The 16,940-nt window shown below is 33.1% G+C and overlaps 2 protein-coding genes across 3 annotated transcripts in view; one reads left to right on the top strand and one right to left on the bottom strand.

The window, feature by feature from the left end:
* Positions 1-16,940, bottom strand: part of Bma-utp-20 — a gene marked incomplete at both ends in the record, with an annotated part of 28,935 nt that overhangs the window by 4,874 nt on the left and 7,121 nt on the right. Inside the window, 16 exons of one of the 2 annotated variants that reach the window (XM_043077920.1) lie at positions 54-221; positions 356-454; positions 933-1,089; positions 1,222-1,361; positions 1,452-1,713; positions 2,850-2,927; positions 3,178-3,323; positions 3,452-3,649; positions 3,779-3,934; positions 4,096-4,173; positions 4,279-4,492; positions 4,853-5,017; positions 5,180-5,306; positions 5,626-5,843; positions 5,993-6,150; positions 6,256-6,454. In XM_043077920.1, the coding sequence (XP_042933854.1) occupies positions 54-221; positions 356-454; positions 933-1,089; positions 1,222-1,361; positions 1,452-1,713; positions 2,850-2,927; positions 3,178-3,323; positions 3,452-3,649; positions 3,779-3,934; positions 4,096-4,173; positions 4,279-4,492; positions 4,853-5,017; positions 5,180-5,306; positions 5,626-5,843; positions 5,993-6,150; positions 6,256-6,454 (2,563 nt within the window). Of the gene's footprint in view, positions 1-53; positions 222-355; positions 455-932; positions 1,090-1,221; positions 1,362-1,451; positions 1,714-2,849; positions 2,928-3,177; positions 3,324-3,451; positions 3,650-3,778; positions 3,935-4,095; positions 4,174-4,278; positions 4,493-4,852; positions 5,018-5,179; positions 5,307-5,625; positions 5,844-5,992; positions 6,151-6,255; positions 6,455-16,940 lie in introns of those variants that run through there. The other variant, XM_043077921.1, reaches the window with a different exon arrangement.
* Bma-lron-15 (Leucine Rich Repeat family protein) lies at positions 8,693-16,776 on the top strand (the record flags this gene model as incomplete). Its single annotated transcript, XM_001898481.1, has 19 exons — positions 8,693-8,823; positions 9,079-9,226; positions 9,324-9,476; positions 9,641-9,826; positions 9,952-10,095; positions 10,895-11,101; positions 11,317-11,540; positions 11,762-12,122; positions 12,259-12,582; positions 12,936-13,213; positions 13,381-13,618; positions 13,885-14,055; positions 14,343-14,525; positions 14,680-14,780; positions 15,013-15,205; positions 15,324-15,416; positions 15,562-15,735; positions 15,964-16,191; positions 16,516-16,776. 19 exons carry the CDS (start codon positions 8,693-8,695, stop codon positions 16,774-16,776), a joined length of 3,798 nt encoding a protein of 1,265 aa, XP_001898516.1.

The raw sequence follows: 16,940 nt of genomic DNA, 5'->3' as shown, positions 1-16,940 counted from the left end.
AAATACGAACAAAAAAAATAACACTTTAGACTTCCAAAATCTAGTAGGAAAACCTTTTTCAAGACTACTAGCGCACTGCCAAGACATTGAGAGCTTATATATCGACCAAGTAATCTATATGTCTCATATGCTCGTTGTATTTTTGCTTCCGGTACATCCTTGGTAATGCCAGATACAGTCTTTTCTTCAGCTGTATCGCCAAATAAATCCATGGTGCAAATCTAAGGTCAACTGATAGTTTATTCAAGTCCAAGTTTTAGCTATAGCCGAAATTCGAATTCAATTTTTTCACATATTTCAATGCTTTAAGGAAATTCTATCAAAACGACAACTACCAAAGTACTGAAATGCTTACATCGATGATATCCATTAGACATGAGTTTAAGTCACCAGTACAAAGCTGTTCCTCCATAGCTGACAATAGTTTGTGCACATAGAAAATCATCACATGAAGCTAAAATGAGTAGCTATTTCTTTCAATTAAATTAAAAGTTTATTTTAACTTTGAGAAACAGTTTTTGTGGATCTTTAAGTCGATATAGAAAGTAGGACAGGAGATGGTTCTAATAAATAGATAATGACATAATGTCAAGAAGTTTTGAGGTCGCAAACATAAGCGCTTTAAGACACTTAATAATATGAAAGAGGTGGATAAAGGAAGCTATCAAAGCCATCAGAGTTGATAGAGAAGAATACCAGAATATGATCTCATTCAAAATATCTACTGAAGTAACAGAAAAAAGTATCGCTAATATTAACAAAACAGTGGATCAAATATGAAAGACAACTGAGATATAAGCTATTAATACTAACAACACCCTACCAAGTGCTGAGTAAACATTTAAGTAAACTGTTGACAAAAAAAAAAAATAAAAAAATAAAATCACTCCATATTTAAGTGGCGGAGAATTATGATGTGATAAAAAGTATACCTGATAACCTTTTCTCATGGTCTGCTTCATTTCTCGTATTATGAAACGAATATATTTAGGACCCAATATTTTAGCAATTTCGATAACAGTCTTACCCGCTGCTTCCCGTACACTAGTTGATCGTGACATCAACAAAGAGCAGACCTTGATTATCACACTGTAAAAAAAAATAAAATATTTGAACCAAAGAAATCTGGAAAAAATTAGTTCTTAATCAATTGCACTATACGCAAAACCAAAAACTTATGTTTTAACACCAGGATTGACACAAATTAAATATGCGAATTACCCAGGCAAATTATAGTCCATAATTTTTTGCGGCATTTTCTGAAGTAGCTTGATGGTAGCCAACGCAACAGGAGCCCTCTGTATGTCATCATCTTCTTTATAATATTTCCCGGACTGGGCTTTTCGATGAGATACTAAGTCCTGCAAGAACCGACTCGTTTATTTGTTTAACAGTATGAGAGAGCACTAATTATTGGGTGCTATTTAAAATCATAGTGAAAGCTTGCTTACTTTACTGGTGGCGCAGTCTTTCAGTCGTGGTATCAAATACCCGACAACCTTCTGATGTATTGATGAAGTGCTCTCTTTTAATGTATTACCAGGGTTCACTTCAGCTGTGCCATCTTCAATCCTAGCTTCTGTCCAATCTTCAGATTTATCATTTATTTCACTTTCTAAGTCGTCATTCGTTCTTCTCTTTTTTATAACAGATTCATGCTGCTCTCCTTCGGAAACATTAAAGTGAAAAGCGTCTACGAGAGCAACAATGATCCTGAAATCACACAACTCTTTAACCGAAAAATGAGCATCACATTATCTACAGTAGCATTGAAGTCTTCTCTGATTAGAAGAGACGACGATTCTATCTATTTTGTGTGTAATCTTTATTTTTAAAAAGGTGTATTTGACTTGTCTTAAACAAATAACTATCTCAAAAGGTATAGATTTAACTCATGACACAAGCTTCCAGTTAGCATATGAACTTAACTTCGACTAATCAGAGAAAGGTGACCGATTAACAAAGTTATGGTTGTGATGGACATCAAACCAACAAGTAATCATTCAATTCCACAGAAATGTTACAAAATATTCAGTTAACCTTACTTTTGCTGAAATTCAACTTGAAAATTTTCAACTGGTTGGGAAATACAGTGTGAAAAGCTCTTAACGATATTATAGCAGTAGTAGTGCGGAACCTTGAAACAGCATTCGATAGGTAAAAATGGAGGTTTAAAAAATGGACGCAAAAATTTATGAAGCAGTTTTTAATATGGATTCCACAAATTAAAATGTTTGTCATTGGAGTGATACAACTCGGAAGGAGGAAAACAGTCTGGTCAATCTGACTAGTAATATCAGGAAAGAAACAAAAATTATTCCGAAAGCTTATAAAACTTATTCAGCCAAAGTTATATATAAAACTTAGATTTTGAGAAAGAGCTTATGCTAATGAATAATTAATTGACAGAAGGACTAAGTGAAAGATGTCAATAAGATTTTATAGCAAAATGAAACTGAAGTAATTCTTCTATATGTTTCACTTCTAGTCCTTATTTAAAAAGCAAAAATCAGCCAGATTTTTACATCAATCAAAACTTAACTATGCCACAACTTTAAAAGTTCTGATTAGTTGAAAAGCAAAAAAGAGAAAAATTCGAGGGTTCCAGTAAACTTTAAAAGCCGATTACTTACGACCAAATAAAGTTATAACTATAATTAAATTTGAATCTAAAATTTCCTAAAAAACGATAATGATCGAGAGAGCAAATAATCGTAATAGACCCTCACCAGTTTATTTTTAATTGAAAATTATCTATTTCTTTTTCAGAATAAAACATTAATCCAGTGTTAAATTAAAGATCATAACTCAAAAAAAAAAAAAAAAAAAAAAAAAAAAAAAAAACGTACCTTATAATTGCTTTGTGATTAACATTAACACTTTCTTTTTTCAAACGCTTCATATAGAAATCCAACATTGGAAAGTATCTGAAACATTAATATCGTTTATTAGCGGAATCAATATATTTTCAGGGATGTACCAAAACTTTCACAAGTTGCATGAACTGTGGTTACGAATCATGGGAAACTGAAAAGTTCTCATGTTTGTTTATTCGTCAATAATGCCAGTTCATTATTCCGCAAGCTTATAAACTACAAAAGTGAAGTTTCTAAAATAATGAAAATAAAGAACTAATGATAAGGGAATAATGATAACTACAAACTTTTCTCAACTTACTTTTTCCACGGTGCACCACGCATTATTTGCGTAAAAAGTGCTAGAGAAGCATCGCTAAGGGCTGATGTACTACTAGATAAATTCACCATGTAAGGTTGCAAAAAGGGCAGCAGGAAACGAAGCAATACTCCGTTTGGAATACGGATCTGTAATGCAAGTTAATGCAAGTTGTAATGCAAGTTTTTTAGGCACAAGTGATGCTATGTAAAATTACTACACAAAAGCGAAATTTCTAAATTTTGTGCAAAATGGATTATAAATAACAAATACTAACTTTCTCCGACTGCAAACTTTGAGCAAGTTTGTAAAACGCACGCTGTCGCCGATGAATTTGCATATGAGTAACGTTCTCGAAGAAGTCTAAATCAACTTCTGCAGTATTCCTAAGTGATTCAAGATGGCGAAGATGTTTGTGTGTCGGGAAATATATAATCATCGAAACCAAGAGATTAGCAAAATCATGGCGTATTACCTAAAATTTTAACAGATTTGTCTACCAATCATTTATACAACTCGTTGTGAATAAATACAAAATGAAACTTTCCTCTTCGTATCGACAAAGTTTAGATCAAATATCAATAAGAAAGAAATTAGAGAATACCTCCTTTGCATCATGTAAGCCCCTTAGAATAAGAGGTAACATATGAGAATCAACTCCATTTTGTTTCTCACGTCCATTCATATTACATTTTCCAAAGTATTCAATTATACTATGAAAATTTTTGGTTGCAGCTGAACGCAATGAAATATCATTCACCTGCATCACAAAAAAGAAAAAAAAAACATGAATTAACTCTTCGACAAATAGAATTTCTTTTTAAAAATTTTTCATAAAAAATGAGATAAATCGTGATGTTTTTGCGTTAAACTCTTAGCTTCACATAGCTACAAAGCGGCCCTTTAAAAAATCATAAGTACCTGAACAATAACATAATAATCGTTATGCAATATCAGATAGAGTAATATTGGTTCAATTACTTCGTCTGTTGTTAAAGCCTGGAAATTTCGAACAAAAAAGCTTCTAATCACTCTGAATAGTCTTGCACTGAGAAATAACGGTCAAGACTAAAAACAATTTCATATAAAAGAGAGGGCACAAACCTTAAGGAGATTTAGATAAGCGCAGTGTCGTTTATCATAATCAGGCTCATCAATTCGTCTTCCATCCCATGCATCTAAACTTGCCACATAGCTCAATAATTCCGCTTTCCTTTTATCGTTTTCCATCAGTTTCATTACAATAGCTTGTTCAATTTTTTGCAGAGTTTCACGATGCGAACGCTCCTTTAATAAGGACTGCACATTTGTAAGATTTCTGAAAAATTTTCTTATTTGCGTTTACTTATCAAGAATTTCTTTATTAATAAAGTTCCATGTTCAATATTAACATATGATATATTATGGTTGTACATCTATATAACAGATGACCAAGTACAGAAATTCTTCACGATGCAGATAACTCCAATGTCTAGCGGTGTCTTTCAGATATTTATAACATAGGTCTTGCAATGGATGTCGAACATTATTTATTTTTATTTTTTTTAAAAGAGAATCCAAAGTTATGAATGTTCCGTACTAGAAATTATTATTAGCTTCACGCAAATTTAGAAGCTAATCATCCGTCTGAAAATTGCAAATTTTAAAGAAAGTTCTAGTTGAAGTTTTAAACAATTACTTTAAAAACTGAGTCGGATCAGTTGCTACTGTAACCATCCGTAAAACAGTTAGAAGCGAAGATTGAACAGCATCATCGGAACGTACAATTCCTGATTCCAAAAATGTTAGTAGGATTGAAACATATCGTCTAATCATTTCTTCATCCCGAATGAACTCACTTATTCTAAAATATTGAGCACATTTTAGAAACTATAAATCTTTCATGGTTGTTATTTCAAATCCTTGTGCACCCTCTCAGTAGTTTGCATTTGAAACGGATTAACAAATTAATGAAAAAGACCATACGCTTTCAAAAATAGTCTAAATGAGAAGAAAGGCTGCCGACCTGTTCAAAACTTCCAAATGTTTCGTATTGAGTTTACGACTTTCACCTTGTACAGGTAAGGAGTCAAAAATAAATACTAAAAGTTTCGGCAATTCAGGAAGAACCATGGAGGTTCCACTGTTTAAACCTGAAATAGTACTGCATGAAACATCAAAGAGTAGCAAAAATATAACACTGCATAATACGGGTAACAGGACAAATGTAGAAAACAATAAACACAAATCTGAATTTATAGAATCGTTTTTGAGGCATTGATTTTGAAGCTAGATTTAGCAGAGAGAGAAACATCACTCATTACACAAGAAATTTTAGTTCAAAACATACACGATACCATGTAATATGGCAAATAAGACTTGCTATCATTCTAAATGATGATATAAACGACCACAAAGCAAATTGGAAACTTGATGTTCATGGTGGGACAGACAGAAATAAGCTCCACTTACCAGGAATTTCCGGAAGTTTAGCTAGGTTGATATCTACCACTGGACCAGACATAACCTCATCTGCCAAAGTAAGCAAACTGAGCAAACCATCAATGATTTTCTCTTTCATCAACTTGCTAACACTTTTCGATGCGAGCATGCTGCATACGATCGAAAGCACTGAGTGTGACACCGTACCGCTGGTTGATGGAACTTGGAGACGTAAAAGGTAGAACAGTCTGGAAAGTATTAAATTTTTAAGCTTTCAGCAATTAATTACTAAAGTGGATTTAGAGAATTAAGCACATTGTACTGGAAACTGTAAGCTGTGAACTCAATTTATATAAAAGAAAAGATCGTTTCGAGACAAAAGTCATATAATATTTACTTCGGAATCGATGTCCATGAAAGAAATAGTCGCAGAAAATTAAGGGGAACTTCTGGAGAACCATCATCATGAAATATACATTGTGGGACAATAATGTACACCAAAAATGCATTGATCTCATCGGCTTCAAACATGCGATTTTGACATATATGGAAAACCTAAAGTTATGATAAAAATTTTAAATTAAAAGTTTTTTTCTTCTTTTTTCTTTTTAATGTAACAAGACAAACAATTAACAACCGAGATATAAGAACCAAACGAACTTCTTTAAAAGCACTACAGGCAAGTCGACGCAATTCCCTTAGTCGTTTGACGAGATACGGCTGATCCAGAAGCAAATTCTCCATTGCCAAACGAGAAAGCAGGGCTGCAGCCAAGCAAACCCGAAACAATAACTGTTTTTGGGCATTTGTTAGCACTGGTGAAAGCACGGTTGCTATCAATGAGATACTACGAAAGGAGCTGAAATCGGAAATGTGCTAAGAAATTCGAACATATTGGTTCCTCTTTAACAGAACTGTAATCTATACTTCAACAGAACTACATTTTTTGCTAGCTGACTTTTATCTAAACAACAAGAATTAAGATATTTTGATTACTGTTAAAAAATCATTCACACATCTAATCCGAATTTAGAAGACAGAAACTCACTCCGTCTACTTACTCATTCTCTTGACGTGCTCATTCACTCATCAATGCTAATCAAATTATGTTCCAAACAGTTACGACCAATTTCAATTAAATTACGAGAACAGTATTCCTTCCTGAATCTCATTGAGCCCCAATGAAAAAGACAGTTTTCGCTGAAGAACTCCAGTTTCAAAAAAAATTCCAAAACGGCTTTGTCAAAAACAACTACAAATAAACCAAAGCCTGAACTTACCGCTACATTCCTAACAATTCATTATAATCTCTCATAATTTAATTATCTGAAGGTATAAATTTGACATGATAATAAAAAGACAGTTGCATGATCGAATTTCCAACATGACCAACTATTCCTTTGCTTCTATTTAAATTGCAAATTACGGAAAATGGAATGAAATAAGCAAAGATTACTGCTGATCAAAGCTACACGAGCATGTTTTACCGTTTCGTGCTCACAACAGCTTTTTCTCCTATCGAATTTGCAGATGGATTTAGTGCATTCAATACACACTCTTAAGAATAATGTCAGCTGTGCATTGACTTCTTACTGGGAAGTGTGAGAAGTGGTGATTTTCAGGATAAAAAGATAAAAAATTTTAAATAATTCCACTCATACCCTACTTTAAATCGGTGTTTCTGAATTCCCAAAAATCTAAGTAATTTAGAGCAAACTACGACAATTTCTTTTTTGTTTGAAAATTATGAAATAAAGATATCTTTGGAATCATAAATTGCACCAACCTATTAAATTGTAATTCAGAATATTACGAATACAGCGACGATATATATTCTGCACTCATCATTCATTCTTTAACGACGAATGAATGTATTCGATGTCAAAATGGAGGAAACTATTTATGTGAAAGCCAATCATCTACAGCTCCTATTAGAAAAACTTTTTTCCAAGCAAAAAAATATGAAATTTGAAGTCGTTTTAATGAGCAAAGAACTGATTCAAAATGAAAACTCAACTGATTCCTCTCATAATATATTCATACTTATTGTATTATATTCACATAAGAAACCGAAAATGAAAATACTTGCCTTGAACGTGATCAGATCTCAAATGCACAGATCAGATTGATATCAAATTCTTATCTAAGTGTTTGATCAAATTCTTAGTAAATAACGATGAGTGAGTGAACACAATATGTATCTTAAGATCATTCATATACGTGTCTTTTTTTTTTTTTTTTGAGAAAAAAAAAACTATGTATTACAGCGAGTAAATCATCTTGTACGAAATGGATCATAAAGTAAAAATTGAAATGTGCAAGAGAATTACTAAAATCATTTGCTATTACTTATTAATTATTACGACTGTTTCTTTTCTTCTTTTAGTGTTCAAAGCATTAGCTCTCCTCTAGAAGACAATGAGGTTAAGAAAATACTTAAGCATAATGTTGTTATATATGCATATATATATATATATATACACATACACATACACACACATACACACACACACACACACACACACTCAGCAACACAACTGTTCATTTCACTGCAATCAGCAAAACTGCTCTGTGGCATGAGGAAGGGCCACAGAGGGATGAGTTCGAATTACAACTACAGCAACCATCGACTATGTTATCAAATCACACCAACTTTATCAAATTACTCTTTTTAGTATAACGATTCATTACTTAACCCTTGCTATCACCGTGCTATAAACTAAGTCACTGCTACGCTTCACTGAATACCTATTAGGACGATTACAATTTATTGACTTTTTTAGGCATTTTAGTTTTTCGATTCTATTTTGGCTTGCTCGAAACTATCCTAATGATGAGGTTTGGCCATCACTAGGATAACACTCAACATCCAACTATTCGATTTGTGTTATTACAATGCACTTTTTATTGTTCGCGATGTCTCATTTACTAGCTTTTTTGATTTCTCACAAACCTAATATTTTCCAATTTATCTTTAACTGAAACTAATGCATTTCAGATTTTAGAGTTAAAACATTATACACAAAAAAAAAAACTAATGGGTTGAGTTGAGAAGAAACTAAGCATAATTCACATCCCATGTAAAAGATGATCAATCATGCCTGTAGGTTTACTGGATTTACGAGAATCAAGCAAGAAGCCAGTATGCATGTCTCTATTCAGTATTATCATCGCTGCACGAATTATCTTCGTACAATCATTAGGAATATTTACCGAACAAGAATGCCTGTAAATTTTATCTGTACAATGCCTTATTTTTTTTCCTCATCCAAAAACTAAATTTACTACTACTACCATACAGCTATTGTGTAAGAAAAATTTACGCTTTTGTTATCTCTAAACTATAATTGGTTCCCTTGCAACAATTCAACAAACTTACCTAGCTTTTCCCTAATTATTTCAACACTCTCATTTCTTTTTGTCTTAGTTAAGTGCTGCTGCAAATGAAAGAACAAAGTTTGAGTTAATCATAAATATTTGCAGATTTGACCCAACGCCACACTCCAAATGGAAAGCATGCAGTTGCGAAAATTTTGATGGTGAAGGTAACATCCACGTAAAATGTAGCCGTCAACCATGGACAATCATACCAACCATTCCATATGATAACCGATCACTTTTCTCTCATAATGTTAATCTAATTTCCAACTTCATCATCACTTCTTTATAGCACTTGACTATGACAAAAATGAATAAGATAGTAAACAAATGATATGCACCCATTTCAGGACACGGTTTACAACATTGTTGCACTGTCAGTTAAGCATAGTAGTGTGACGCTTATCAAACAGGATGCACTAAAACATCACAACATTCAAATACTCGACCTCACCAATAATCACATCGAAGCAATCAACGTTAACGCATTTCGCGGTCTTGAGGTAGAACAGTCCATCATTTACTCCATTTAGCAGTTGACAAAAGACTAAACCAAAAAATTTTTTAATTCTAACATCAGGAAAGAATAGTTGCGGTTTCAGTGAATGTCAGAAATTGATTAATTCAAGAATAGCGACAAGATCTTTTCATCGCTTTTTTCTTCCAGAACAAACTTTATCAATTAACGTTGAATCAGAATAGCCTAACGTCAATACCATCTTCGGCGATGACCTACCTTTACCAGCTACGGTATCTGCACTTGGTTCATAATATGATATCCGAAATTAAATCAGATACATTCGATGAAACTCAACTCAAAAATCTTCATTACTTACACCTCGACTATAATCAGGTTACCAAGATTGTTTCAGTCCTGCTATCGATGTGCACTCAAGTGAGACTGATCCACTTTTTTTAGAATTTCAAAATATTAGAGGAACTACTATCCTTCAAATACTGAAAAAACATTACTTACAGATAAGTATGCTACCGAAAAAATCGCTTTTACGACTGCCACTACAAGTGCTGACGCTTTCAAATAATCGGATCATTGAGATTGAAAAATTAGCACTACCAACGACAATTTGGTTCTTGGACTTGAAAAGCAATCTCATTCCCGAGGTACCTAGCCATTAAGTTTTTACAAAGATCACAGATCGTACTTAAAAACTCCAAAAAACAAATTACTAAAAATTTGTGGTTTACGACTTAATTGAATAATATTTTGACGAAAATGTAGAGGTTTCACAAAACAGCAAAAAATTTTAGACTCCCTTTTGGGTGATAAAAAATGGTTTCTCAGGAAATAAAAAATTTCATTACAAGATGCTCAAATTTCTAAATACTCTGCGAACAAGGGGAATTTTCATATCTCTCGTCTGAAAAATATTTAGAATTCTGGGAAGAATTCATACTCATCAATTGAAAAAAATTCCTGTACGTTTGGGAGGATGAGGAAGTGTGATGGCATAGAAATTGTACTTGCTTTAAATGAAGAAGCAACAGATGTGATAATGGTAATAGTTATTTCAAAAAAAAAAAAAAAATTTCAAAGGAAGCGAGAAACAGAAATTTGAAGCAATAAATTTAAGAAGCGTATAATAATGGATAAAAGGATTTGGGGTATTGATTAAAGCTGTTACAAAGACCCAGAAATTGCGGGCTCACATTGAAATTGATTAGAATATTAGCAACAAATTACTTCCAACTATTTCTCAAATATTCGACTAAGAAGCTATTAAATTTCAAACATCCGAAACAACGTGCTTTACAGTGACATGATACTTATCAATATATAACAATGAGCAATATACTATTGCGACATCAAATTCGTGTACAATGATAGTTATGTAAACCAACAAATGACAAAAACAGGTGTAATAATGCAAAATGTGCCAATCATAGATTCCAAAATTTTCAGATACCATATCTCGCGCTACGAGAGTTGAAACAACTACGCACTTTAGACTTGGAAAGTAATAATATCACTGAAGTGACTAACAACCCCGAAGTGAAATTTATTTCGGAAATAGATCTAAAACTAAGCAATAATCGAATCAGACATATTAAAGACAACGCTTTTGATAGCTTTCAAAAGTTTGGTCGATTAGATTTAAGCTATAACCAGGTGAACCTTCATATTACAATTCCAGAAATCAATCAAGAAATAGATAAGAGGTTAAGCCTAATGGTAAGATAGCACTCTTTAACATAAAACGTTCGTAAATGAAGCAATTAACACAAACTGGATTACTGGACAGCCAGGAGACTTAAACCAGAAATACAATGCAAAGAAGATATAAAACTACAGCAAAGATCCAGAAAGTTACTTCTAACTTTTAGATTTCAACAATATCTGGAGCTGCCTTCAATTCAATCAGTCAAATACGACAAATCGACTTAAGCTATAACAGAATAGTACGTATACCAGTAGATACATTCAAAAATGTGGCCAAATCGTTGAAATGGATAAATTTGGAAGAGAATCAATTACATCAACTACCAAATGCTTTGCAGCCGTTACGGACACTAGAGATTCTCAATATGAATGGCAATAAATTGACTGCGTGAGTTAATTTTCTTCCTCGAATACTTAAGAGGTGAAAAGCAAAGAATAAATTTCGCTTAATGAAAAAACTGGCTCCGCCTCACAAGCGACACAGTAAGTTGACAGAAGTCGATAATCTTTTATAAATCAATATTTTGTAGAATCTGACATAACCGGCCATACTTCTTTGACGGGATCTTAAATCAATCCAATTCATTACCTTATCTCAAACTGCTACAGATTGGATACCAACACAATTAATAACGTGAAACCAGTTTTAACCGAGCTTCTGCTAGCATTTAATCGGCTAATCGAGATACCAAGTCAAGTACTGAATGGGATGAGTCGATTACGACATCTCGATTTGTCAAAGAATAGGATTCGATATGTGCGACGCTTAGCTTTCGGAAAACTTGATGGTACTGGAACAAATTTATTGAAGTTGAATCTGGCTGGAAATTTAATCGAAAATATTACTGACTCTGGTGCTTTTCTCTACATGAGTTCACTCGTATACTTGGATTTGTCGCACAACCTCATCAACTACCTTAATGATAATGCCTTTGAACGACTCGAAGGTGTCGAGTCCCTCTTTCTACAGGTAAAACTGCCAGTAGAAACAGTATAGTAATGAAACATTTTGTCAGTGTTAAGCATAAAATAACAATAAATATTATCTATTTCTTTTATATTAATAAGTATATCTCTTCATTTGCAAAAAATATGCTCCACTTCAGGGCAATCAACTCAATCAGTTTCCCATTACTGCCCTGGCTAACATGAAACGCTTACGTTATCTACTTTTGGATGATAATCCGATACGGGTTCTACCTGACTATGTCCTAAGCACTCTCCCACATCTACAACGGTTGTCGTTCACTCGTACAAGACTTCAGCACATCACAGATCGTACATTCTCTGGGCATTCTGCACCAAATTTACGTTCTCTGAATTTGGCTTTCAACCGTATTGACTATATTTCTACTGCAGCATTTAATAATATGGATAGTTTGGAACAGCTGGCACTTAACGACAATAAATTGACAAGTATTCAAACACTAGTAAGTTTCGAATTATCCAATAGTTTAAGCAGAAAAAGTGAAGAAAATTTGATTTTTTAGCAAGAAATTTATTAAAAAAGAGACAGTCCTAATGTTGAATGAGAGCTGGAATAAGCTAGTAAGGTAGTGTGTATAATAAATGTTGAGCAAAGCTGATTTATGATTTGCAACTAACAATTCCTGGTATGGAATAAGAATAACCCACTGCTAACTACTGATAAAATGCTTGGCATAAACAATTGCAAACATCCTCAACTTATTTCGATGAAACTTCGAGAAAAAAATCAGTTATTTCTATAAATTTTTTTTTTTTTTCGATGAAAATTCGACGAAATAAAAAATTATTTATGCAGACATTTTCGTCACTACGTAATCTACGCCAGCTCAGTTTGGCAGGAAATGCGATCAACATAACAATGGAACGGTCGATAAGTGACATACCAACTCTAGAGAATTTATCGTTAGCTCGGAACCGTCTGCAACAGCTAAGCAAAGCAACATTCGTTAATTTAAATAATCTGGAGCAACTCGATCTAAGTTACAATCAGCTTCAGACATTTGACTTTACATTCCTAGCCCAAAGTCTGGTAAATGTCAAACACCTTGACCTATCACACAACCGTATCATTACGTAAGTTGTTTCCACCAAATACATAATTGATTTGAAGCTAAAATATGAAAAGAAAACTTAGATAACTCCATCAGTCCATTTACGGATTGCAATTTCGTTTCAAAGAACAGATTGTCAAGAATATTAAAGACAACAACTTTTTTGAATAAATCTGGAATTAGTTGCAGAATTGATCTGCATTCAGCAAAGCGAACATTAACGTATCTCAACCTGGCATATAATCAATTACAATCAATCGGGAAAAATTTGTTGAATGATCTTAGTCAGCTAAAAGTCCTCAAACTAAATCATAACGAACTTATTGAAGTACAAAGCAATGCATTCGCAACTTGTAGATGGCTAAACGAACTCGATTTATCCTATAACCATCTGAGGATACTACACAAAGGCACCTTTGCAGAGCAGGTACATAAAAGGTTTCAAAAACTACTCAAAATTTGTATTTCTATTTTTAAATCGTTCTAATGCAACATAATGTATGTGGTATGATATAAGATTAGGAACAGTGAGAGACAGCATTTTACAAAACTCAGTCGTAGAGATGTACCTATTTTAAGCAATTTGAATTTCCAATTAAATGTAAACGATTAGAAGTATTACCGGATTCTTCAACGGAGCTAATCATAATACCGTCCACTTAAAATAAATTTCACTGCTGAATAAATTTACAGAATATTTACGACAGTCTTGTATTGCGAAGTAATGCCATCAGCAGCTTGGACACAGATACATTTGGAAACAATAATGTCAACAAACTTGATCTCGCTTATAATGAACTCAAGAAAATACCCCAACACGCATTCAATTCCATCCAAAACAGCCTTACTAACCTGAATCTAAGAGTATTTAATCGATTTTCAGTTTTTTATTCATTTTATCATAATAATCAAACTCTTAAGAACTATTGGTTCAAAGAAAAACACACTGCTAGTTTCATTTCTCTTGTCCAAAATGTTACTCACTCTATCTAAAGTTACAGAATGCCATGTTAAAATATTTCATTTTCTGGCTGCAGGATGCTTGAGTAATTTGAAAGACGAATTTGGTATTATAATTAGCGGGATAAGATAGACTGTTTAATACTACAATAATGACATTTTTTGGCCAATTCGAGTATAGAATAATTAAGGGCAATCAAATCCGATCTATAAGTGCAGATGATTTCGATGGTATGCAGAACCTAATGGAACTAATTTTGGCCGATAACTATATCGAGATTATTGAAGAAGCGGCATTTTCAAGAATGAAGAAACTAATGAAACTGGATATTAGTCATAATCCCATCACATCATGGCATCCACACGCATTTCGAGTAAAATTTTCCAATGATTATTTCAATATTAATTTCAAAACTTAGTGTTAAAATTTGTCTAAGATGCATTGAAAGAAGTACGGAAAAAACCCTATTTAGTCTGACTTTAATTTGAAATATCCTAAGAAAATATATATCTCCAAGAACTTTTCAGGACCTGAGTAACGCTATGGAAACACTTGATTTAGCAAATACAGGCTTATTTTCACTACCAAAAATTGATAATCATGGACTTCGACTTCTAAATATCAGCAAGTAAGCAATGGACCACAATTTTGTCTTTCGAAGAGTTCACACAATTCCCTTCAAACGCCCCTCCACTATTTAAGTGAATGCCATCTTTGAATGCTTGAATAATAATTGCTCGAAAAACAACTAACAAATTTGCATTTAATATTCAACTTTAATATTAATAACTCTAGCAACCCTACTCTCACTCTATTAAACGTAATTTGATTTCAAAAATATAAAAAAAATTTCATTCCAGCAATAAAATTCACGAAGTCAACAGAGTACATCTAATTAACAATCGAAAATTGGCAACATTTGATATTTCTTATAATAATTTTAAAGAACTTGATCCGGAGATGTTTGCCGAACTTGTTGAATTAAAACATTTGAACATTACCGGGAATCCAGTCAACAAAATCACGGATAGACATCTTCGAAATCTATACAATGTAAGCATTTTTTAAACTAATTACTTCTTATAGAATTGAAAAAGTATTCTTTGCTATCATAATTAAGTTGTTGTTCCATCATCTGGGGACAATTGAATGCTTCGTCATAGTATTTCAGCTTGAATCGCTCAAATTATGCAATATGAAGGAACTACTTCATCTACCGGAACCATATTCGTTTCGGAATTTACGCCATCTACGCAATCTTTATGTAATTATCTAACATATTCACACCACTTGATGCATATTCTACACCTATGTACCACGTGTGCAATTTTCCTCCACAAAAAAAAAATAATCTTTTTTCATTTAAAATCTAATGTTTTATTCAAAAAATTTAAATCTAATAATTTCAGCTTTACAACCTTCCCCGTGTACAGACTTACGACATATCAGCTATTCTGAAATATTTACCTCCATTACGCACTTTGGCTATAGAAATCAAAGAAACACATTTGGCAACTCAGATGTATAGCGCTGATCTTAGATTACTACGAAAGATTGTAATCACCGGAAAACAGTTATTTCAAGTATGACACCAAAAATTTGCAAACGTTTCCGTCAGTTTAATCTAAAAATTCTTGCAAGAACTAAACACAAGCAGTATGCCACAAACCCTAGAACTTATTGGGATCCAAATTTGAGAAAACCTAATTTCCTCAAATTACAAATAATCTAATCTATATAAAATGTTTTAGAGATGACATTTTTTTTCAAAAATCCGAATTGAAGACTGCAGCTGAATGAATACTCTTCAGATCGATACTGGTGCATTTGCGCAGCTACGTGGTTATAAAGTAGACATAACGGTACGCGACACCGGAATCAAAGTATTTCCATCATCGATATTCAATACCCTAACTGCTATTAGTTACTTGTCACTTTCACTACCGAACAACCGTTTACAAACTTTTGAACCATTTCCACATACCAAACCACCAGTACTCAACCAACACGGCACCATACTGCACAATTTACAGCTAACGGTAGGCTTTCAAGAAACAAATCATTACTACACATCATTTTTTACAATGATTTTTTCATCAAAAGAGTAAATTAAAATTTGATGAATGGTGCTTCCCTCCCTATAAACTTTAAGAACAAACTGAGCCAATGAGGATTTCTTGTAAGATGCAGCTATGATGGAAAACAAAGCAAATAATACTAAAAATAGAGCAACTAGAACAATCGTTCCCATCGGTAATGTTGTTTTTAAGTAAAACTCTTATTAATCATAAAAAAGTCTCACCACAGCATTTCATAAATTTGTCAAGTTCTCCAATGTTTTTAAAACAAAATGTAACTTTCAGGGTAACCCAATTATATGCGACTGCCGATTAAACTGGATCGGTGAGTGGGTTGAATACTATCAAAGCGTTAACGCAGCCTACGAACAACCTCTCAATGATACACGTTGTGCTAATCAAATTGGTAGCGGTGCAACGCTTCACAATGCTTACACTTCAACAAATTATATAGCATGCACAACGGACAGTGCTACTGGCAGTTGTAATTCAATTCGTATTTTCTTTAATCTTTTATTTCTACTTTTCCTGACAATTTCCAATTAATTACAGTAGTTACAGAAATTTCCAAAAACAAAAAATTTTAACCACTTCAATTTCGCAAAATGGAAAGCTAAGGATAATAGTTCGCTACTCTCTAAAACGGAAATAATTACTCATTCCTGAAATAAACTGCCAAACAGCTGCACAGATGTTCTTCAACAGTATGA

This window comes from Brugia malayi, assembly GCF_000002995.4.
Source record: "Brugia malayi strain FR3 genome assembly, contig: Bm_v4_Chr2_contig_001, whole genome shotgun sequence".
Classification (NCBI taxonomy): Eukaryota; Metazoa; Nematoda; class Chromadorea; order Rhabditida; family Onchocercidae; genus Brugia; species Brugia malayi.
This window is presented reverse-complemented; position numbering and strand designations above follow the sequence as displayed.